The following is a 25010-nucleotide window of genomic DNA, read 5'->3' on the forward strand; positions in this document are numbered from 1 at the left end:
TTAATTAAATATGAAAATATATGTGGTTTGCAGTGTTGTTGTAGCTGTGTTGGTCCCAGGATATTGGAGAGACAAGGTGGGTGAGGTAATACCTTTTATTGGAGCAACTTCTCTTGGTGAGAGGGAGAAGCTTTTGACGTACACAAAGTTCTTCTTCAGGTCTGGGCCTGAAGAAGAACTCTGTGTAGCTCGAAAGCTTGTCTTTTTTCACAGCAGAAGTTGCTCCAATAAAATATATTGCCTCACCCACTTTGTCTTGTGAAAATATATAGCAGGGGATAGAAATGGGTACACAACTCTTGACATTTATCTGATTTTTAACAAGTTTACTAAATGACAGTCACTGGCTTGACAATACTGAATGAAAAATACTGATGTTACACAGATTTTACAGTAAGATTATGGTATGCTGCTGATAAGCAGAGTCACAAACATATTCTAATAAAACTGCAGCTGCCCACAGCTGAGGCACATGCCTTTTTACTCCTATTTATTGAGAGAGAAAGCTTATATACTGTAGGTTTGCTGAAGTTTAATAAATAAGGTCAACTTATAATATATAAAACCATATAAACATTTATATGCTACATGCATATCATATAATTTAAAGTAATAATTTATATAGCAAAGAAATGCAGACTTATGTTCTTCCTATTTTTCTCGACAACGCGCACACGCAGGATGTGTCTATTCTTATCCATCGCCAGCCTACGAGTTTATTGTTTTCCGAAGTCAGTGCTCTTACATACGTTTGGGATGTTTTGCACTGGGAGTTCCAGTGTTTATCATCAATGCCACGGCAGCCATTTTTTACCGGTTTGGCTGCTTTACACCTTGTTTCGTAAAAATATTGTTTGACGGGAGAGTTGCCTGTTTTAATTTCTCCTAGCACAGTTACCTGGTGTCCTCTAATGTCAATAGCGGATGATTTGTCCGTGACCCATAAACTTTCACTGTCACATACAGAATATTCCCCTCGATGGCTCTTATGTTCTGCATACCTTTTCCTCCTGGAGGTTCTGTTCACCACTACAGAATTTCCAATATAATCTTCCATAAGATACAAAGGTGGAGGTTCCAATGGGGTATTGTCACTCAAGAGGACCCGGGGAGAATTGTAGCGTTTTTGTTGCCTTAATAGTTCTGCATCCATTGAGATAACTGGCTGGAAGTCTGATTTCACATTTTCAACTCCATCCACGTCCTGCTGAGCCTCTGTTTTCTGCATTGTGTTTTGATAGTTTTCCTTAATATCCACCATCTGCTTGGAGAGCTTGTTTTTCAAAATGTCTGCCTGAATGAGTTTAATAATGAGAGAATTTATTGAATCTTCTGGCAAACTCCTTTGATCCATGTTGGTAGATTGGATGCCACGAAGATAAGCAAGAAATATCACATAAAACAAGATGGACATCACCTTGTTCACCTGTAAGATCTGAAAAGAAACACAGAGTTAACTTAGAGCCAGTGAAATAAGAATTACTGGATGCAGTAGGATAGTCCTGATTTTTTTTTTAGCATGTCTTACAGATGTTAGACTGTGTAGACCAGGCTAGACCATGTGTTTGTTACAAGCTATTCCAAATATTTAATTACATTTTATGAAATAATATGGGTGACCCTTTATTATTAGTTCCATCTACATTTTATCCACTTTTCAGGCAGGATGATTTTACTTTTTGGATTTTTATAGGGAGAGCAAGGTTAGTATGACAATATGGCATGTCTACACTGCCCCATAGTTGGGACCGTGAGGGCAGTGCACACCAAAGTGCCTGCCATGCTATAACCCTCCAATGTGGACACGGCTGGTGTGAACTAAAAGGTTCATAGTTTGCACTAATGTAGTCTTCTTCAAACAAGACTTCATTAATGTGAAGTAGGAACCTCTCAGTTCACACCTGCCGCTTCCAAACAGGAGAGTTACAGTTTGTGCCATGCTTTCCAGGTGGAGGTGACATGACTTTGTAGAGAAAGGAACTTAAGACTTGTCTACACCAATGGTTCTCAACTTGTCATCCATGGACCCCATCTAAGGGGTCAGCAAAAGACAGACTGAAAACTGACTGAATGGAATTCAACTATATATACACAGGCAATAGATTTCCTAAGGGGTCCACATCTCCATTCAAAATTTCCAAAGGGGTTCACACCTATATTTGAAATTTTTTAGGGGTCTGCAAATGAAAAAAGATTGAGAATCACTGGTCTACACTGCCCCGCAGTTCAGACTATGGGGCATGTGAATAGCAGTGCACACCAAAGTGTTGCACTGTACTTTATTTTTGGAAAGCAATCATTTGTCCTGTACAAGGCTAGTATGAAATATACATGGATCCAGAGGGCATTTGAACTATGTGTTCTCTGTAGTTTATTTTACATTCTGCACAAAGTGGGCTAAAATTGACTTCAATAGGAGTAGTGAGGGGCTCACCTGCTCTGAAAATTGTGATGTTTGTTAGGAGGCCTGCATACAGATTAAGGAACAAGCGTTTAAAAATGAGGACCCTAAAGTTTAGCTCCTCTACCCATGTTTCAGCAACTGTTTAATTCTATGGGGGTCTTATACCCCTGTTATCACCAAAGTATCAGAGTGTCCAGGACAGTTTGTGTCCTCCAGTAGTACCTGTGTGGAGAAATTGGAAAGGGTCCAGAGAAGAGCAACAAGAATGATTAAAGGTCTTGAGAACATGACCTATGAAGGACGGCTGAAAGAATTGGGTTTGTTTAGTTTGGAAAAGAGAAGACTGAGAGGGGACATGATAGCAGTTTTCAGGTATCTAAAAGGGTGTCATAAGGAGGAGGGAGAAAACTTGTTCACCTTAGCCTCTAAGGATAGAACAAGAAGCAATGGGCTTAAACTGCAGCAAGGGAGGTCTAGGTTGGACATTAGGAAAAAGTTCCTAACTGTCAGGGTGGTTAAACACTGGAATAAATTGCCTAGGGAGGTTGTGGAATCTCCATCTCTGGAGATATTTAAGAGTAGGTTAGATAAATGTCTATCAGGGATGGTCTAGACAGTATTTGGTCCTGCCATGCGGGCAGGGGACTGGACTCGATGATCTCTCAAGGTCCCTTCCAGTCCTAGAATCTATGAATCTATGTGACTCATATCTGTCATATCTGTTTGTTTTCCTCTCATCGCCCTTTGCAGGGGGAGAATTGCGTGTGCAGGGTCATGCTTTTTGTTAGGGATTTGTTCTGGGTTGACTTTCTGTGTGTGTTTCACTGAACACTCTGCTACATGTTTAAAATTTCAAAAGTGCTGAGCAGTCTAAAGCTGTCTTAAATGCTAGGTTCCCATTGCTTTAAATCTTGGCCTTGGTGTGTAACTTTAGGCATCCAACTTTGAACATTTTAGCCCAAGACGATTGCAACTCCAATTGTACTGAAAGCTGATATTCTAATAATATTCAGTGCTTATAAAAATAATTCAAAACAATCAAGAAGAATGACAGTATTTTATAGTCATTACCCAGAACATTGCAGTGTTTGCAACCAGTATTTATAAGTATAAGATAACTCTATTTTTAATAGCTATAGTTACACTTAGAGAGCACTTTTTTCAAGAATCATGCATGCACCTCCCAATGCATACCACATATTGTTCATGGCAAGATAGGTGAGGTCATATATTTTATTGGGCCAACTTGACAGAGCTCCTCTTCAGGTCTGGTGAATGTAACCAGAGTGCCTAAGCTAAATACAAGTTATATAGTGTCCGTGTCTCACTGAGCTGAGCTGTAAGTGAAGTGGTTATTTTAATCTGAATTACACTTACTGCTGTACAAATAAATGTCATTGGTCAACGCTGAAACAGGGTTAAACTGGGGAAAACAGCAAGAACTTCAAAAGCAGTCTCAGAACAGTTATAATGAAACTCATCTATAATTCATTTCGCAATACTGAATTTCCTACTTTGTACTTGGGAACTGCAGCAAAATCAGAGTTGCCCTCTGAGAATATATGAGCTATCCTTTTATGGACAAGAAATGTGTTTTCTCCATTCTTATCTGTGTTACAGTATGAGCTCCCCTAAACCTAAACTCTGTGTCGCTTGCAGCAAAGTTATGCTATGTGTGTGTCTGTATATAAAATAAAAATCAGTCACCAAATTCTTATTGCTCTTCAAATAAAAATGACCTTCAATGTAAATGGATCTCAGAGTACAAATGATACACTGTATAAAAGGCCTATGCATGCAGCACATGATCTTGCTAAGTAAATCATTTGAACAGCCAACATTCTATAAGACGTTGCCCAGCAGGTTTAACACAGCACTCAGAGGGGCTACCGCTGTGCCACCAGTAGAAAGGTCAGCATAATGGTCACACTAGCTAACACTATGCTCAATTCAAATGCTCCAAATATGACCTATGCCGATATATAGTTGCATGTAATAATTTGGCTATCGGGTTTCAAAAGCAAAGTGGCCGCTGACAAAACATACATCTTGGAAGTAGTTGATAATGTGGGAAAAGTGAAGGTGGATGTTCTGCATTAGCTGGACAGGGACTTGCAGCATGTGGAAAGTAAAGGATCAGGACCTCATGAGTAGCTTTTTCAGAAAATCCTACTCATGACTTGTAGTTGTAAGGCTAGACATCAGATCCAGCACTCAGAGCATACTTGAGGCAGTATCACAGGCAGGATACTTTTGGGTACACCTACACTTGCAGTGTTGTATAGCATACAATCACCGTCTGCCCAGCTAACATGGGAGTAAATAGCCATGTAGATGGTGAGGCACAGGTTAGACGGGTAGAATAGAATAGAGTTTCCAGCTGCCTGAACCCCCACGATATATACCCAAACTGCTCTCTACATGCCCAAGCAACACCTCCCACATCTACACTGCTATTTTTAGTGTGGCTTCCTCACTGCCAGAGCATTTCCCCGCTGCCAGAGCTTTTCAGTGCTGCATGTAGCTATCCTGCAGTGACAAATGTGGATGAGGCCTGGCCTGGCTTTCATTGCAGTGTGTAGCTGCATGCATAGTGCCAATGTAACCCCCACAGACCCTGGTTGCCCGTGGGCGGGATTGAACCTGGGACCTCGGGAGCTAAATGCCAACTGGCTCTTAGCTAAGGCTGTAGAGCAGACTCATTTTATCTCTCTCTTTAAGTGGTCTTGGTGGGGACCAAGTGGACTAGATGGGACAGAACACCACACGCAGGAGGTGTGTGGGTTACACCAATATTCTACACACTGCCGTAAGTGTAGATATAGCCTTAGATCACTCAGAAGCTTCAGCTGGTTGATGTCTGCTCGCCTCTTCATGGTATTAGCCCTAGACAGCATATTAAACTTGTTCCCTGACAGTTACAAGGTTCTCCTATTTGTTTCCATGTGCAACTCAAGATTTTTTATTTCCAACTATAAAGCCCTTAATGGTTTGGGCCAGGGCTACATGAGACCAGTTTTTCTTCATGAGCTGTCACATTAGCTGAGGTCAGCTGTGACACTTGGGTTAGTTTACTAACGTAAATTACCCCATTAAGCTATATCAGTTTAAGGGTGATTTAAATGGACTTAAATTCATCTGTTAGGGGTTGCACCAGTATAACAAGATAGATTTTTAAATCTATGTTGTTTCACTGGTGCAGGATTTCTAATATAAGCCAGGTCTAGTTATCACTGAGTCTCAAGAGATCTGAAGGTTTAAGAACTGCTTATCAGCAGCTATTGAAAAAAGATATTCTAATTCTAAAACTGGCAGTCAGATGTGGTTGGAAAACATATTGCTATATGAACTTTAAGTACTACCTGCCAAGGTGAAAGGTTAGATTCTCTTCTGGTTGGTCCTGTGGAGTAGTTGTAGCAGATTTACCATGGTGTTCATGAAACAACCTTGGCTCACCACAGAGTTTAAAAATATATTAAGAGGAGTAGGGGAGGGGTGGATCCTTTATTAAAAAGTTGAAGGGATGACTAGGTGTAATGAATTACCTAGGCTATCTATGAAAGAAGATGGCACAACATGGTAGCTGAGAACATTAGGAAAACCAGTAAATTAATATTTTCCTTTTGGTACACAGCAGAACATGAATTCTCACTAAAGACTGTTAGACCTGTTGCAGATTGCTGAATTTTGTAGAAAGGCAATGACGGTGCATCACAGAATGGACTTTGTTCTTTTATTTTGTAAACTGTCATTCAGTTTTTATCTATTTTAGAGTTTTATACTCCTGCCCAGTACCACAGTATCCAAGGACTTTCCATGTCAAATCAATAGCAAAATCCTTAGAGGACTTCGTGGAGTCTCTAGCACTTCTCCCTTTCCAGGGTTTTGGGTTTTTAAAAAATTTATATTAATTTATTTTGATCATTCTGTGATAATACTTCACAGACTAAGAGCAAATGTTCTATAGTGTGCTTAGTAAAAATAATGAAATCTTAGTGAGATCTCATTTCAGTGTCTGCTACTAAATCTTTACTGAGAGGAACTTAAATAGAAATAAGATTTTCACAAGTGACTTATGATTTCAGGTGCCCAATGTGACAACTGATTTTCCTCAGGGTCCTCAGCACTTTCTAAAAATCAGGCTTCTTTAAGAACAATTTGTTTTCCAAAATTATCAACTGATGAACAACTTCTATGGCTTAAAGCTCAAGTAGGCTTCTCCCTCAGAAGGCAGTTTGTTTACTTCTCAAAACCATATGTAGCAACAAGTCTTTTTTTATTAGCAATGGAGTATTCTGCTACTTCCCTCATTCTAGTTCCTTCTTTCTATGAAAACACACATGGTTTGCTTTTCTCACAATCACTAGGGGACAAGGATAATAGCTTGTAGTCTGGACATTGTAATAGTCTGGACACTCAAATCAGAAATGTGACATGAACAGCAGAATAACCACAACTGAAAAAACGTGCAATATTAAATAATAATAACTGATGCTTCTATAGAAACTCCATTTGAGAACCTCAGAGAGTTACCAAAGTAGATATTGTTCCCATTTTGCAGATGCAGAAATTGACACACACAGATGAAGTATAAAATTTTCAAAAGTGCCCAAGTCCCATTTTCAAGAGAGACTTGGGCACTTAGGAGCCTAAATACCATTGACTTTTCAATGAGATTTAGGTTCCTAAGTGCCTAAATCACTTTTAAAAATGGACTGGGGCTTCTTAGTCACTTAGGGCAAAATTGTCAAAAGTACCTAAGTGAGTTGCCCAGGGTAGCACGCTGAGTCAACCGCATGGTAGGGAGGAGCGGGAGAGGGAAAATGTGAAGATCTCCTGAACCTGCAATCTGCTTTCATGATGAGTCTGTGGGGCTGCTCTGATTTGTTGATTATATCTTGTCAAATGGCCACTCAAGCCTTTTCTAAAGCTTCACTGAATGGTAAAATGTTTCCACGTGGTGACAGTTTTGTGTTAAAAATTCGAATAAACCAATTTCAGAATACCGGGTAGTTAAAAATGACATGTATATGTTTATTTCTGTCTATTAATTTCAGACACAGCAGACAATAAGGGCATGCACAGCCATATTTTAAATTAATCTTTAGCAAGAGCATCTTCTAATAGATAGAAACGTGACCACCTCTGAAATACCTGGCCATTGCCAACAGAGAACTTAAAACCAATTCTTCAAATGCTTAGCTCATCAAAAAGGGAAATGATTGCTAGGAAGGAGTACTGAGGAAAGGGATCTGGGGGTCATAGTGGATCACAAGCTTAATATGAGTCAACAGTGTAACGCTGTTGCAAAAAAAGCGAATATCATTCTGGGATGTATTAGCAGGAGTGTTGTAAGCAAGACACGAGAAGTAATTCTTCCACTCTACTCCACACTGATTAGGACTCAACTGGAGTATTGTGTCCAGTTCTGGGTGCCACATTTCAGGAAAGATGCGGACAAATTGGAGAAAGTCCAGAGAAGAGCAACAAAAATGACCTATGAGGGAAGATTGAAAAAACTGAGTTTGTTTAGTCTGGAAAAGAGAAGACTGAGAGGAGACATGACATCAACCATGCTATCTGTATCCCCAGGTTTATAATCAAATTCAGAAATCAGAACGCTTCCATCACCCACCAGGTCCTTTCCAATTGTGACTTATTTTGATCTGTCATTTTCATGGCTTGATATTTAAGCCCTGTCTGTCTAGGCCTGTAAGATTGCTGTAGCCTGGTTCTCCATTGACTGACTTTGTTGTGTTGATGGTGCTAAGTGTAAGGACTGTGAGTCAGGACTCTGCGGTTCTATTTAGCTGTGTTAGTGATATGTTGGGTGACCTTGGGCAAATCATGATCTCCATTCCTTAGATTCCGCATCTGCAAAATGAGGAATGGGGTGAGGCTTAAGTACTGTTTGTAAATTGCTTTAAAATCCTTGGACAAAAGGTGCTATAAATACAAAGTATTATAACTAATAATATTTTTCATTATGACATGCTGATTACAAAAAAAGGTAGGAAAAATTCATTTTGAAAGGACTCCTTTTGCTTCCTTCCCTCCTGGCCTTCCTTTTCGTTTCATCCCTCAAAGGAAGGATTGATGATGCTATGCCTGGAGAGTGAAATTTGGTTTGAGAAATACGCACAGTGGCCATTTGGTGTTAATCTAGAAAGAGGACATGCATGTCGGGGGAGGAATGATCGAGTCCCCTGTAATGTAAGCGGGCTACCTGAAGAAGAATACATAGAGATGTGTCTCTGTTCAGTATGTTGCAGTATCTTTCTCCCCATTCTTTAGTGGCATTTATGGCATTGTTAACTCATGTATTTACATGAGTATGCAGAGTGGAAATGTTTGTGCAATCTTCTATCTAGGTACATATATGTCTCTCATCCCATTAATATCTTTCTATTAAACACATATTTATAGGTTCAGCCACACAACATTCCCATGAGGAAGCAAAATGCTATTATCTCCCTTTTACAAAGGGTGGAACTGAGGCATAAAGAAATTAAATGACTTGCCCAAGGTCACACAGGAAGTCCTGGGATGAAAGCTGAAGCCAGATTTCCCAAATCCTAGTCTACTGCCTTAACCTCAAAGACTACCTTGGAAGCTCTCTGAGAGTTTGGGAGCTAAGTGGTCAAGTGATTATCATGCTAAATGTGCAGACAGCCTGTCATCTACTCAGGGCCGGCACAACCCATTAGGCAACCTAGGTGGTCGCCTAGGGCGCTACAATTTGGGGGGCGGCGACCGCGGCGGTATTTCGGCAGCGGGACCTTCCGCCGCCTCTGTGGGGGCCGGCATTTCAGGGCAGGACCTTCCGCCGCCTAGGGCGGCAGAAAAGCTGGTGGCGCTCCTGCATCTACTGAGGAAGCAGAAATGATAGCATGTCACTTAAGTTACCGGTCAAATAGTTAATTAAGCCCAGCAAATACTTAAAGCAGTAGTTGCAGCAAATAGTTTGTAAGTGTCCAGAAGCTGAAATAGTTCCAGGTATATAATTCACTGCATAATTCTGAGCACCATCCACACCTGTAAAAATCTAAAGGCCATATCCTGAGGTGGTGTAAATCAAAATATCTCTGTTGCCTGCATGGAACCTATGCTCATTTTACACCAACAGAGAACCTAGCTTGCACATCCCCCAACCCCCAGGTCATTTTCAAATGGAAAAATGGTCAAATGCTTCAAATTGTTCACTTCAGATAGTTCATGCAGCTCTAGTATTAGGCCTAGTTTGATGTAACCTTTTCATTAATGATCTTTAATGGCAGAAGGGCCAAACAGAAAATTAATTGCATTTGCAGCTGAATTGGGAAGGGATGCAAACACCAGTGAGCAGAGAAATATAATCTCTGCTGGGGACCTGAAGAGGTTAGAAAAATTGGCAGAAAATAACAAAATGAGAGTCAAACTAGAAATTGCAAGCTAGTATACCAGGGGAATAATAATCCTAAACAAAGCTATTCAGTGGGAGAGAGAATCTTAACAAGCAGCAATGCCTAACCAGACCTAGAAGTGATATAAAGCCTTGGTTAGGCACAATATTTAATAAATCTAAATAAATACTGGCCAGAAACATAGATGTGAACATAAAATGGGAAATAATGGCAAAGAAATCCAATGTTTGTTTGAGCTGTTTATGCAGAAGCATCCTACTACAGAGCAGAGAAGGGACGGTCTTTCTATAGCAGTAGTTTTCAACCTTTTTTCATTTGCGGCCCCCTAAAAAATTTCAAATGAAGGTGTGGACCCCTTTGGAAATCTTAGACAGTCTGCGGACTCCGCAGACCACAGGTTGAAAAACACTGGTCTATAGCATTGGAAGGCATATAGAATATTGCATGCAATTCTAAGGCCATAGCAGAGGAAGATGATGGAAGACCAACAGAAATGAATTTAGGGCTTGAGGGACTGGCTTTGGAGGAAAGGTCAAAGAAGTAAATCTGTATAACTTGGCTATGTGGTGACAGAGGGCACAAGGCCATGATAACCCAATGGAAAGCACCATTGAGAGAGAGAAATATTTTTTTTAGAGTGGTGGAAAAGGATGTAATCAGGAGAAATGGGATTAAACTAAGGAAAGGGAAGTTAAGGCTGATTATCAAGAATAAGAAGTTTTTGAGTTGTACAAGATGCTCGTAACCAGACCAAAGCCACACAAAAGAGGCATAGTTTCATGTTTCATTAGTCTTGAAACTCCATCTAAGTTTGTTGAACAGTTTTGTAAAGGTTCACAAACTTTCCAAGTAAACCTGAACCTAGTCTAGCTCAACTAATGGTTTTGCATCAAAATCAGGCAATAGTTGCAGTTCCTCTTGGTTTCAACTGAGATTTGCTTTGAAGGCTTAATCTCCCCATAATTAAGGTTGAGACCAGTCTTCCATCTGAAGTTTACTTCTGCCCATGCCCCATTATTTTGCTGAACACAAATCAATCCTCTTGAAATTTCACAGACACAATCTTTATTTCAGAGTAGAATTCCTCAGGAAAGTTCAAAGCCCAGATCTCAAGGAATTGGGAAAGGCATTTGGGTGAAATGGTTTGGTTTTATTTGTTTTTAAATGCTGTTCTCCCTTAGATCATTTTCCTAATTATTTTTGATTTGCCAAAATGAGAAATTACATTAGTCAGAGACTAAATTTGTTTTAATTTGTTGTTCCATTTGATACTGGTGACTTTGACTAGTTGTTAGGGCAGTGGGAGAAGGCAAAATGCAGTTACGGGCACATGAACCATCAGGGTCCTGCCCCTCTGCTACCATACTGATGATGATTAGAATCTTAGAGCAGATCAAAAGTTTCTGCACAAAAATGTTTCCATTGGAACATGTAGCTTCATCAGCACTGCAAGTTTCTCTTGGAAGATGTTGCTTATTTTTATGTTGCTTTTAGATTTTCCAGTCAGAGAATTCAAAATGAACATTTTTGTTTCAAATTGACATTTCAGAATGTAATGACTTTTTAAATTTGGATTTGACTTAAAATGTAGATTTTGTTTTGGTTTTTGGAAATGGAAAAGAAAAGGGTTTTTTTTTTACGATCTTTGTTTTCTGGGTATTACCCCCTCCCTTTTGAGCTTTTTCACTTTCACCACTGAAAAACAGTGGGGGGAACAGTAAAAATAAATTCTGTGCATGTGAGAGAAACTGTTTTCACACTTTGTTGTTTTGCAATTGGTATAATTTGATTTCATTTCAAAATTATTATTTTTTGTATTATCGCAGTGCCAAGTAGCCCCAGTCACGGAGCAGGACCCCATTGTGCTAGGTGCTGTACAAACAGAATAAAATGATGGTTCCTGCCACCGAAAACTTAGAAACTAAGTATAAGACAAGAGAGAACAGTTGGATACAGACAGACTGGGAGAGCAAAAGGAAACAACAACAACAACAAATGTTGTTTAGAATTAGGCTAGTGGTCCTCAAACTGTGGGGTGTGCCCCCCTATGGGGGCATGGAGAAATGTTTGGGCGGACATGGTGGGGCCCGGGGCCAGTCCCCATGGGGGGCGGGGAGGGAGCATCACCCAGCCCTGCTCCGCCCCCAGTTCTGTTGTGACTCTGGCTCCCAGCTGTGGCTCTGCTCCTGGCCCCAGCCCTGCCCCCAGTTTTGGCCTCTGGCCGCAGCTCTGTTCGCAGCCCCAGACCTGCCTCCAGCTGTTGCCCCAGCCTTGGCCCCCTTGCCCCTGTCCCTGTGCACCCCCACACACACTCCCTGGGAGCCACGGCCCCACTCCTGGGGTGAGGCATGTTTAGGGGTGAGGGGGCATGACTGTGAAAAGTTTGGGGACCACTACATTAGGCAATGTACTGATACCCTCCTCTGCTACACCAGAACTGCTCCATTGACTGATGCACAGTGAGGGGCAAAGCCATTGTCCTATCTCTCTTTCATCCCTCTGGGGTGATGTTCACCCATGGGGGAGCATTAAGGCAGCTGTCATTGTGCTTCACTGAGCACCGGGATTGCAACCGTGACAGGTCATTGCACAAAATACATGGTGGGGGAGCTACGTTTAATTTAAATCAAAACTGCACCTGTGTTTGCTTTCCAAGGTCCCACAGCTCCTGGCTTCTTTAGAGCCATACAGCCCAAAGAACTATGCACATGGCTACTTCGTGAATCAAAAAGAGAGAACTCTCTTCTCTGTTTTCCCTGAAGGTACACATGCCTCCAAACAGAAAAGTCTTGTTTGACACACAGCTCCAATATATATACAGATACAAAAACTACTAAGGCCAGAGCTCTCACTACAGGACTTGGGGCCTGATCCAAATACCATAACAGTCATTGGTAAATCTCCCATTGAATTCAGTGAGCTTTGGAAAAGGCGCTTACACAGTAAGAACAAAGGAGACTGTGATTACAAAGAATCATAGTTAGATGCTGATTCTGCTGTGCACTTAAGCACATGCATAAAGTTGAATCAGGGCCATAAAGAGAAACATAAATAATGCCAGCCACCATACTGCTGTAAATAATTAATCTCTTCTGCCAAAAAAATAATAGCACAAATTTAGTAGCTTTTCTGAAATCAAGAAATCTTGACAGGCTTAAATAACTACTTCTACAGCACTTATCAAAAATAAATCAGAGCCTTGTAAACTTATTGCTGTATGGCCACATCTGATCATGTAAGTAAAAATGCTTTTCTAGGTTTAAGACTGGAGATTTCCTGTTCTTTCCAATAACAGAAAAGTCTAGGTTCCACTAGAAAAAGTTTGCTGGTATAGCTATACCAGCAAATGTTCCTAGTGGGGAGACAGTTTATACCAGCAAAAGCCCTAGTGTAGACACAGCTATGCTACTGGCATAGATTATACCAGTTCCCCAAATGAAATAAGCTATACTAGCAAAAGGACCTTTTAGCCAGTATAACTGTCTCCACTAGGGCTTTTGCTTGTATAGAAATGTCATAAAAAAATCACACCCTTAGCCCACATTACCAGCAAAAGCATAACTACCAGTTGTATGTGTAGTGTTGCCATGAGTGTTAAGGCTGTTCAAATTACTTTGGCTACTCTCCATGTTTCGGTGTTTTAAAGCGGAACTTTACCTTTGAGTTCACAAAGTAGTATACTAGTGTACTTTTGCATAAAATTTCTAGTATAAAATTCTGTTAAGTGTTCTGTTAAGTTCAAAGGTACTACTCATGTGCTTTCAGGTAAGCACATACTTAAGTGCTTTGCTGGATTGGGTTCAGAGTGCTCAGCATCATGGAGAAACAAACCCGTGCACATAAACTCAAAGCATGATCTTTGCGTCCTTATTATACAAATGCAATTGTTGCACCTTTGCCAGTTATTGGACGAAGCCAAACCCTAAACCAAAAACCACCTTGCTTTTGCACATCTCACACTAACATCAAAATCATCATACTTTCACTTATATCTTAATACAGATGCCATCTTGATGCCAATTCACATTTCCTTCTTCTTCATGGCTAAAAGTCTGTGAAGGAATAATTTCAGAATATGGACTATCTTGTATGTCTGGCAGCATGCATCATATACTGATAGCTAGATATTAGAAGAAAACGATAGGCTTTGAACACTATTGGCAGTGGGTCCAGGTGATACATTGCAGCTGATTTAAACTAGGAAATTCCTCCCCTTATGCAATCAAGTAACTGGCAACCCTTTTTAGCTACTGTGTAACAAAGCAATGCTACTTATGAAGCTCACTGTAATTATACAGCTGAGTGCGTGGATGTGAAGGAGGAACCAGGGAACTGGAACTAGAGAAAGGACTTTAGGGTAGCTCATTGCTCAGCTCTCTTCAGTCCTTCATGTACATGCTTTATATATTTCATAGAGGAATCCCACTGACAGCTGATCACCACAAGAGTTACTGCATTGGCTAGATGATTATATGGGCAGTGGCATAGGGATTCAGTTTCTTATGAATCATCAGGTGTCCACTGCTGGAGACAGGATTGGACACACACAATCTGAGAAGGACTCTAGTGTCAGATTGGAGATCACTGTAGGATCAGGTCCATAGGCTGATGCGTTACAGAAAACATTACATTCCAATATTTGACAAAGCTCTTTCATGCTATAATGACAACTCATGTGTAAAATGTGCTGTTTTGTTTATTTGACCTCTTCTGCATGGAATTCAATGAGCTGTATTTCCCAATTATATTCTGGAATGTTATCCAGATGGATATCATGATTGGATTTTTCCATCGGGTTATGGCCCTTCTGTGCTACTTCAGGTGCACAAAAGGGGCCATGATCTAGCTGCAAATGCCCAGCAACAAATTCTAATGGTGTAGGTAAACTCCCTGTTGGTGCATCTGTGCCATAGCTGGGTCCTATGTCTCTGCCATCTCCTCTGAAGCTTAGGGGCATGTCAGGGCAGAAGGGGACATGTTAGGTGAAGAAAGAAAGGAGCATGATGGAACTCTGTTACGGTATATCCAGAAGCAGTGGTAAATTGTATCAACTCTCAAATCGTAGGTAATTATGTGGCCCCCATCACCACACTATTTGAGCACCTCCCAATCTTCAATGTATTTATCCTCACAACACCCCTGTGAGAGATAATATTCCTGTTTTACAGCTGGGGAATTGAGGCACAGAGAGACTAAGTCCTGGTCTCGACTATGCATGAAAGTCGATCTAAGCTATGCAATTTGAGTTATGTTAATAGTTTAGATCTACTTATCGCGGGGTCCACACTACGCGATGTCAATGGGAGACGCTCTCCCATCAACTCCCCTTACTCTTCTCGATCCTATGGAGTATAGGAGTTGATGGGAGAGCGATTGGCAGTCGATTTAACAGGTCTTGTTAAATCGACTGCCGATGCATCAATCACAGCAATGTTGATCCTCTGGTAAGTGTAGACAAGCCCTATGTGACTTGCCCAAAGTTACACTTGAAGTCTGTGGCAGAACAGGGAAGGGAACCCAGGTTACCCTAGTTCTAAGGGATGCCCTAACCACTGGCCCATCCTTCCTCTCCCTGGCTCCTAGCTACTGCCCTCCCCTCCAATCTCATGCTGTACCAAGCAAATGCTATAAAGTTAACAGGTCAAATCAGAAATGCTTCTACCTCTGTCTAACTTATTACTTGCAACTTTCTTCAGTATTTATCTGGGTCCCTAAAAGATGAAATGTTGGGGGAAAGAGATGAAAAAGGGTCTAGAAAATACATTGCAAGACATCTATGGATAAATCATATTTGATGATCTCAGATGTCTTCTGAAATTGAGAATGACTTGGCAACAGCCTGTAATAATAGAGGATCAATGTAATTCAGGTGTAATGCACTTAATTTGCTTTCCCCAGGCATTAGCAATACAACATCAGGAGATGTTTTATTAATTTTTCAGGTAGGGTGAGCCAAATTTTAGACTGTAATGTGCTCAGTAGAAATCCCTGATTAAAATAATCAAAGTGCTGTTGTCCTACAGGAAGTGGGAATGAAGCATGCTCATTTTGGACTACAGCATAACCCTATAATGTGGCCTGAGTAAAGGGCCACACACAGCTGCATCACCCCAGGAGAAGCCCAGAAAATAAATTGATTCAGATTCACTATTCCTCCCCTGCTCCCCTTCTGCTCTGGTGAAAGAGTAAGTAGACATACCCAAGCTAGCTTTCATCTAGTTAGAGCCAAGTTAGCTCGAGTGATAATAGCAGTGAAGCCACAGCAACATAGACAGCGGCTGCTTGAGTGTCCTGAGTGGGTGGGGCTAGACCTAGGGTGACCAGATAGCAAGCGTGAAAAATCGGGACGGGGGAGGGGTAATAGACGCCTATACAAGACAAATAAGCCCCAAATATCTGCACTGTTCCTATAAATCGGGACATCTGGTCACTCTAGCTAGACCATGCAGTGAACTGTGCCCCTTCAGCTTTACGGCTATTGTTATCTAAACTAGCTTAGGTATGTCTATGTATTCTGCAATCACAACACCTGCATGCAGTGTAGACATATCCGTAGTGAGGCTATTGGGTGAGCAGCCCCGATCTTCCCACTGCAGCCAAAATCAGAATGTAAGCAGGCTGAGCTAGGGAGTAACAGGAGAGGATGGAGAGGTTTATTCTCTCTCTTCTTCCACTGAATAAGGGCTGTGACAGTCTAACTCTCTGAAAGCATTTGTGGTGGAGTTGAACCCAGCAAATATAATCCATGTAGATGGAGAATGAAGGGCCCTGTTAAAATACCACAACAATACCAGTGCCAGAAAACTGAGACATTATTCCCTGAAATCTCTGAAAGACCAGCATCTTCCTAACCTAAGCGTAATCCATTCCTAGAAAATATGGAAGGGAGCCCAGTGTAAAAACAGAGCAAAGCAATCACATCCTTAGGAACTTTTGGGAGGTGTACAGATGGGGAAACTCTTTAGAGAAGGTGAGAGGTCACTTAACATCCTGGGATAATTGGATGCAAGGGGGATAATAAGTTTTCAGACTTATTTGACTACGGGAAGCTTAAGCAGTTTACTGAGCTGCAAGCAAGAGTGTAGGGCTTCCGTTGAGGGGAAGGCAGCTTTTTGCAGTGGCTATCACTGAGGGGAAGAATATACACATTTGGAAAAGAGCTCACATGCCCTCTTGGAAAACTGTTAAAAAGCTAAGGTTCAAAAGCACACCACACCTCAAGAATTGAATGTGTCCTCCTATACCATATGAGTGAGTTCACCCCCCATAGTTACAGTACATATGGGGACAGGTTTGTGGTTTGAATGTAGATTGGATTAAGACTTAGGTGAGTGAAGAGAAGAGAAGAACATGACAACCCAACATTGATGCAATTAAAAAATATTCTCTAAACTCCACCAGACTGCAGTGCATAGGCAGAGGTTTGGTTTACATGGAACACATTTGTGCTGGATATACTTAGACAAGATAAGGAATTTTAGAGGCACATATTGGGACTACTGAAAAAAGAAGAAAATGGGACCGAGCCTTTACTCCCATTTGATAGGGCACCAACACCTCTGGGTGGCCCACTGGTTGTTGGGATTGAACCTGTGACTTTTGGATCTTAATGCATGGGTAACTGCTACCTGACCTAAAACACCTAACTCTCTTAGCCAAGGCTGTAGCAGGCTCATCAATCTCTAGGTGGCCAAGCCATCACCAAAGGGGGACAGAGTGCTATGTCAAGTGGGCATGGGTTACATACAACACTTGAAATCAAAGATCTTGGGTCAAATTCTGCTTTCATTCATACACAAACCAAGTGACTTTAGATTTACTTGCTTATAATTGAAATTATAATGTGGCCTATTAGATTTCTATTAGATTTTTCTATTAGATTACTGTTAATCTAATAGATTAACAGTTTTCTATTAGATTACTGTTAGTGCTGGTGAGATGTTTTGAGGGAGCCCAAAAGTGAATGGGTCAGGCTTTAATCCTTATGATCACCATGACTGAAAATAACCTGAAAGAATTTAAGAAACAATGTGATGTATTCTGCTCTCAGTTACATGGGTGCAGACTCTGCATAACTCTAATGACTTCAGTGGTGTTACTCCTGATTTACCCTGGTGCAACTGGGAACAGAATGTGTCTCAGTGTAGAACATAACTGGTATCTTGGACCTGAGAAGATGGAATGAGTGAAATGTGTGGAAGTTCATGGGCAATGTGGTCATGAAACCATAGTGTCCTCTTTCCTGATTTGATGTGTTCTACACATGGGCCTGAACTAAGATCTCCGATCCCAATACTTCTTCCCTTTCCCCCAAACTTTGATAAATTTTGGATCTGAACCTTGGAGCCACCACTAGTGTTAACCCAAATGGTATTCAGTTACATAGCAGGAGGAAAGAACTTAATTAATGAGAAAATGGACTCATTTCTGTTATATTTATCAATACACTCCAGTAAAGAAGAGAAGAAAGCAGAGTACTGTAATCTTGGACTCCAATTCAGACAACCCATGGATCTATGAAATTTGTTAACAAGCTTTGTTCCTCTCGAATAGGGCTTGTCAGCCATAAGCAGATTCATCAGGCACCTGATTAGACCTCTTATGTTACCCCTTGATGCAGTGAATTGACAGTTGCCTATGAAATGAGAGCTCCATGACCAAAACATCTGTACCTGATTTTCAAAATAGATTCCTCACCTATTAAAAAAGCATATAGGTGTGCTGTATGCGAAGTCTTAGAAACAGAAGAGAACCTCTAGCTCAAGGTTTTTTGTTCCCCCCCTTCCTAGCAATTGACCCAGGAACTGGTCCTCAGATTGAGATTAGGTTTTAGAATGGTTTTCAAGGTTTGGGCTAGAGCAGTGGTTCTCAACCAGGGTACGCGTACCCCTGGGGGTATGCAGGGGTCTTCCAGGGGGTACATCAACTCATCTAGATATTTGCTTAGTTTTACAACAGGCTACATAAAAAGCACTAGCAAAGTCAGTACAAACTAAAATTTCATACAGACAATGACTTGTTTATACTAGACACTGAAATGTAAGTACAATATTTATATTCCAATTGATTTATTTTATAATTATATGGCAAAAATGAGAAAGTAAGAAATTTTTCAATGGTGTGCTGTGACACTTTTGTATTTTTATGTCTAATTTTGTGAGCAAGTAGTTTTTAAGTGAAGTGAAACTTGGGGATACACAAAACTCCTTCTGACAGGGGTACAGCAGTCTGGAAAGGTTGAGAGCCACTGGGCTAGAGAATAAATTGGGATTAGATTGAAGTTTTGGATTAGGTGTGCCAAAATCTCTCAAACTATTTTTATGAAATTTCACCTCCAAAACAGTGGCTTATCCTGATATCTTGCATGCTCTCCCCCATGCAGAAAAAAATACATAAAAGTTGGATGTAAAACACTCCTGGAGTTAGAAGGGGTTTGGATTAGAGGTTGTGGTTTTGGGCCATTTTTGCTTTTCTCATTTTACTGTTTACTTTAGCTTTAACAGTCTCTTTACATATTCACATAGCAGTGTTTCATTGGACAGGGAGTAATCCAACAATAAAACACAGCCATCTGTACCCTTCAGTATAGCAGAATACATTTGCTGGCTGTTCCAAAAAAATTGGGGGGCTGGGAGGAGTTGTGTGTCAACACAAAACAAATTTTAAAAATTTTGTGGTGAACCAGAAAGTTGAAAAAAAATCATGTTGGGTTGAACAAAGTGTTTCATTTGACCTGAAATAAAACATTTAGGTTTGTTGGAGTTATTTTTACCTTTTTAAACTTTGTTTTACGAAATTGAAGTAAATTTCAAAACAACATGTTTGGAATCAAAATGTGTTCTTTAGAAAATGTTGAAACTAAATATTTTGGGTTTTGCTGATTTTTTTGTTTTTTATTGAAATAGTTCAGTGAATTTGACACAAATTTGCATTTTTCTCTGAAAAAAGGTGTTAGCCAAATTTTTTCGCCATGCTTTAGTCCTGTGGTTCTTATGCATACAAACTTCCACTAAAGTCAATGGGAGTGTTACTTGGGTAATAGACTCATAGAATACAGCAGAATACAGTGAGCAGCATTGTTAGAAATTGTCCCATGCTCTGTCCTGATGACAAATCTGCCATTATCCTGCAGTGCATGGACCAAGCCCTGAGGGCTTCTTTATTTAGGGTGATGTTTTCACAAGTGTGGAAGAGAACTAGGCACCCAACTCCTGTTGAAAAATCTTTTCTCTCCTAAAACTTCCAGTACAATCAACTGTGGAGAATGAAATGAATAAGGACTCCAGAATTTGGGCCTGGATGTTAGAATTTTTCGACAACAAAATTTAAAGTTCTTAAAATGTTATTAGTTGTTCACTGTACTGCAGAAGAGCAAAAATACTGTCATGAAACAACAAAAAGCCAAAGTGCAACACCCCCCCTCCCCTCAATCTAGGGAGGGACAAACCAAAAAAATCCATGATCAGCACAAAATTTCCCTCAGACCCCCCTCCCTGCACACCACCCAGAAATGGGTCGGCTTCTCTTTAGCAAAAATCTGACTAATATCCCTTTGAAGCTTGAAATTTCCTTATGTAGTTCCTTGTCCTTTTCTCTCTTGAAAACATTAGTCCTCCTTGCTTCAGTTACTCTTCTGGGTAACATATTCCATATGTTGAATACCCTTTGCATGAAATAGTTTAGACTAAACCCTCTTTTTATCCCCATGTCCTAATTTTAAGGTCTTACCGCTGTGAAGGACTAATCTGGATCAGTTTGATCAGACTCTCCCATTTTATAAGCGGCATTTAACTTACCACACATTCTCCTCTTTTCCATGACACAAATCCCAACCGAGTCTTTCTTTATAAAAGCTGCTATTATAAACTCCTTTAAGTTCTACAGCTAATTGAACAGTGCTCTCTGACTTAGCTCATTATGATACTATTTGCTTTCATTCAAGTGCGTTTTTAGAGTAATGCAACACAGAAGCCTATTGTTGTTGTTTTTCCCCCTCAACTGCTTCACTTTGGGGTAAATGCCAAAGGGGGGCGCTTGTTCACTTAATAGTGGCTTCCAATGCATTTTTTCTCTCCTTTGTATACAACATGACTTTTCTCTGGGGCAGTTATTCCTTTTGATTCTCTGCGCTGGAATACATTGCATTGAACATCTGTAAATCAACAGCATAATTGTTATTGCTCCTTGTTGTGCTCACATGTGAGGTACAAGTTATTCACTAGAAAACTGCCCAGGCTGTTAAGAGAAATACAACTGTCTAATGCTTTATTCTCACCATGGATCCCTGCTGTTCTCTGGGCCGCACACTTCTCTCAGTTATACTGGTGCGAATGGTGAGGAAACTCCAGTGAGATCAATGGACTTAAACTGGCATAAACCCAGTGTGAGTGAGAGAAGCATTAAACCCTCTCTGTGCACCTCCTTTTCAGTGCTGAACTACCAGTGCAGTATTTACAGCCAGAATTATTTTCTGTTATCAAGCTGGATTAATTGTGGCTTAATTTTACCAATGCCTAGTTTGCACTGGTACATCTACAGGTGAAAGATAAACTATTACAATCAGCTTTAAACTGATATAACAGCCCTCATGCAAAAGTTGCATTGGTTTACCTAAGTATCTAAGGTACGTATCTAGTCCCCATCACTGTAGTATCTGAGCGCGTCACAATCTGTAATGTATTTACCCTTGCAACACCCCTGTGAGGTAGGGAAGTGCTATTATCCCCCTTGTACAGATGAGAAGCTGAGGCACAGAAAGACTAAGTGACTTGCCCAAGGCCCCATGGGAAGTCTGTGGCAGAGCAGGAATTGAAATAAACAGATTTAAGTTAAATTTGTGAGATTTCTGAGTGTAGACAAGCCCCAAGCATCTCAGCTAAAGTTCAGAATATCTGTACTTAATCTGTAGAGTAAAAACATTGAAAAGATGGGCCATGTGCAGGCAAGGTGTTTAGGGACCAGAGATGGGGCAGGATCCTTCTGTCTTATGCTCCATTGCCACTACTGTAGCCTCAGGGATTTAGTACTCCACAGGTGCACCATTCTTCCAAAGGAGGGTTTAGATCCAGATAGGCACAATTTGCAAGCCTCAAACTAGCCTTCATATGTCCCACCAACCATCCCACACACTGCTGCGGAAGAAGCCCCTATCTGCCAAGCACCGCAGTGTAAATAGCTTCTTAAGGTTGGAATAGCAGCCACAGAATGGCCCCACTGCATGGATGGGTGAGAAAGATTCTTTCCACCTCCTCCCCAAAGGAACTCCCAAGTAACACAAACACTACAGCTGGAGATGTGCATGGAGGACATGGATCTTTAATTAACTAATTTACAGGGAGGGAAGGACAGCTGTACTCAGTCTGTCTACTGAAGTGGTGTGTATATATATACTTACTGTTCTGAATTTTTGTCTGCCACCAAAATGTTATGGTAATAATGCAGGGAATGTTTGGGTACTGGGGCAGTGTGTTCAAGGGCATATAGAAGGAGCTAGACTGGTAGCAGTATGAGTATGTGTGCTCTATTTTTGGTTGTCCCTGTCAGGGTGGAGCAGACATCTTGTTATCCCCAGGACCCTGCCCTCAAATACTCTATCTGTGGTGTCTGGGAATAGTGTACACCTTAGGTTCCTGAGTCTGGGCTGGAGATCTGGCTCATATAGAAAAAGGATCAAGTGGCAAAATCCTAGATTTTGAACTCCAAAGTCAATGTACTGGGATTCAGGGTTTTGGTTTAGCCGTTCCACTGCAGTTCAAACTATGTAATAACTAGTGTAAAAACCTATAGTTAGTCTTGCACAAATGTCTTCTGCCTCAATCTTACTCCAGTCGACTATAATTGTTTATCTATACAGTGCTTCTAATTCAAAGGCCTGGATTTGAGGGGAACAGAAGGGTCGGGGTTGACAACTCTGCTCCTTAGACACAGTGAAACTTATCTCCTCGAAAGGGAAAGCTTTTCTATGTAGGAGACAGCTGTCTCAGGGGCTGGTCTAAGACAAGTGCATGGCACACATCTTTGACCTGCCATCCCTAATATAAGCACATATCAATGTATACAATGAAAACAAAACAAGCAAAAATAACCACCCACTAAAACAAAACATTCCACCGTACACACCATTCTCCCTCTGGGGAGAGGAAGAACAAACTGTGTGTGACAAATGTTAGTCATACCACTTATCGTACTACTGGAAGGCGCTCAGATACTATGGTGATGAAGGTTGTATAGGAATCCATAGGCTAGAATACGATTGTATATAGAGAGGAAAAAACAATAAATAGCAAACTAAGCAGTCATCAATGGATGACTCCTGGTTAAAATGAAATCTTGGGCTTGCAAAAGACACTAGGGTTGCCAACTTTCTAATCACACAAAACTGAACACCCTTGCCCTGCCCCCTGCCCTGAGGCCCTGCCCCTTCTCTGAGGCCTCACCCCCCACTCCCTCCATCCCCCTACCTCCTTCTCTCACTGTCCCCCACTCTCACTAACTTTCACTGGGCTGGGGTAAGGGGTTGGGGTGCGGGAGAGGGTGAGGCTCCAGCTGGGGGTGCAGGCTCCGGGGTGGGGCCACAAATGAGGGGTTTGGGGTGCAGGAGGGGGCTCTGGGCTGGGCAGGGGTTGGGGTGTGGGAAGGGGTGCAGGCTAAGGGCTAAGTTTGCAGGCTCTGGGATGCAGCCAGGGATGAGGGGGTTTAGGGTGCAGGAGGGGACTCTGGCTGGGGATGAGGGGTTTGGCATGTGGGAGGGGGCTCCTGGCTGGGGCAGGGGTTTGGGGTGCAGGAGAGGGTGCAAGCTCGGGCTGGGGGTGCGGGCTTTGGTGTGGGGCCAGGGATGAGGGGTTTGGAGTGCAGGCAGGGGTTGGGGTGCAGAAAGGGGTTCTGGCTTTGGGAGGGGTTTGGGTGCAGGAGGGGGCTCAGGGCTGGGCAGGGGGTTGGGGTGTGGGAGGGGGTTTGGGGTGTGGGCTCTGGCTGGGTGGCGCTTACCTCAGACAGCTCCTGGAAGCAGCCGGCATGTCTGGCTCCTAGGCGGAGGGGCTGGGGGCTCCATGTGCTGCCCACAGGCATCGCCCCCGCAGCTCCCATTGGCTGGGAACCGCGGCCAATGGGAGCTTCAGAGCTGGTGCTTGGGGTGCCAGAAATGCGTTGAGCCCTCTGGCTACCCCTGTGCCTAGAAGCCAGACATACCAGCTGTTTCCAGGAGCCGTGAGGAGCCAGGGCAGGCAGGGAGCCTGCCTTAGCCCCGCTGAGCCACCAACCAGACTTTTAGCAGCCTGGTCAGTGGTGCTGACCGGAGCCGCCAGGGTCTCTTTTTGACCGGGTGTTCCAGTAGAAAACCAAACGCCTGGCAACCCTAGAAGAAACTTCAAATCATTGAACATGTGGTGTTAAAAAGAGGAGAAGAGTTTTGAAATATTTAAAGGACAAAGGGAGCAGGGGGAGGCCCAAAGACTTGAGATACTGTCAACTCCAAGAGTTCAAAAAACTTGAGTTGGGCCCCCAAAATCATGAAATTGGCTTAAAAATCATGAGATTTTAAGATAAGAAATTTTGGGTGTTTTTTTTATTTGCCTTCTGGTTTCTGAGCCTGTAGGCTGCACTTGACTCAAGATTTGACAGATATTTCTTTGCAGCCCGGCCACCTACGCTCTCCCCCCCCCCCCCCCCCCCCAAAAAAAAAAAAAGGAAAAGCAGAGTCTCCTGTAATCACAAGACTCTAGGAGCTGCAGTCTTAAGAAAATAATCAAATATTAAGACACCAAAAAATTGTGAGAGTTGGCAACCCTAAAGAAAAGAAGTGGCAAATATTTTAAGACTGAAATAGTACAGTGAATCATGGTGGGAAGACTAAGAAATGGAGCAATCTGGAAGTTGGAGAATAATATAAGATGAAAGGAAGTATCACCAAAAACTGGCTGATCATCTGAAATACAAGTGAGGATTTTCCCATGACTTCAATGGGTCTAGGATTTGATTTTCAGGACCAGATTCTTAGGTGGTATAAATTGGTGCAGCTCTATTGACGGCAATGGAATTACTCTGGTTCGTTTAATCTCAGGACCTGGCCCTTAACGTACAGGAAAACTAGAGAAACAACCCCCTGACCCATATTCTATATCTGAATAGGATATCAAGGTTTAAAAGGGATCAGGCACTCAGGTGGTGTAAATCAGCATAACTCCATATACTTCAGTGATCCTATC

At 41.7% G+C, this 25010-nt stretch overlaps 1 protein-coding gene across 2 annotated transcripts in view; it reads right to left on the reverse strand.

The window, feature by feature from the left end:
• Window positions 1-473: 473 nt before the first annotated feature.
• The window catches only part of NTF3 (neurotrophin 3), a 57520-nt gene continuing 32983 nt past the window's right edge, over window positions 474-25010 (reverse strand). For both annotated transcript variants that reach the window (XM_024214336.2, XM_024214334.2), the window contains exon 2: window positions 474-1435. In XM_024214336.2, the coding sequence (XP_024070104.1) occupies window positions 641-1414 (774 nt within the window). In that variant the 5' untranslated portion in view covers window positions 1415-1435 and the 3' untranslated portion in view covers window positions 474-640. The remainder of the gene's footprint in view (window positions 1436-25010) is intronic.

The sequence above is a fragment of the Terrapene carolina genome, unplaced genomic scaffold (assembly GCF_002925995.2).
Source record: "Terrapene carolina triunguis isolate 2854851 unplaced genomic scaffold, T_m_triunguis-2.0 Scaffold112, whole genome shotgun sequence".
Classification (NCBI taxonomy): Eukaryota; Metazoa; Chordata; order Testudines; family Emydidae; genus Terrapene; species Terrapene triunguis.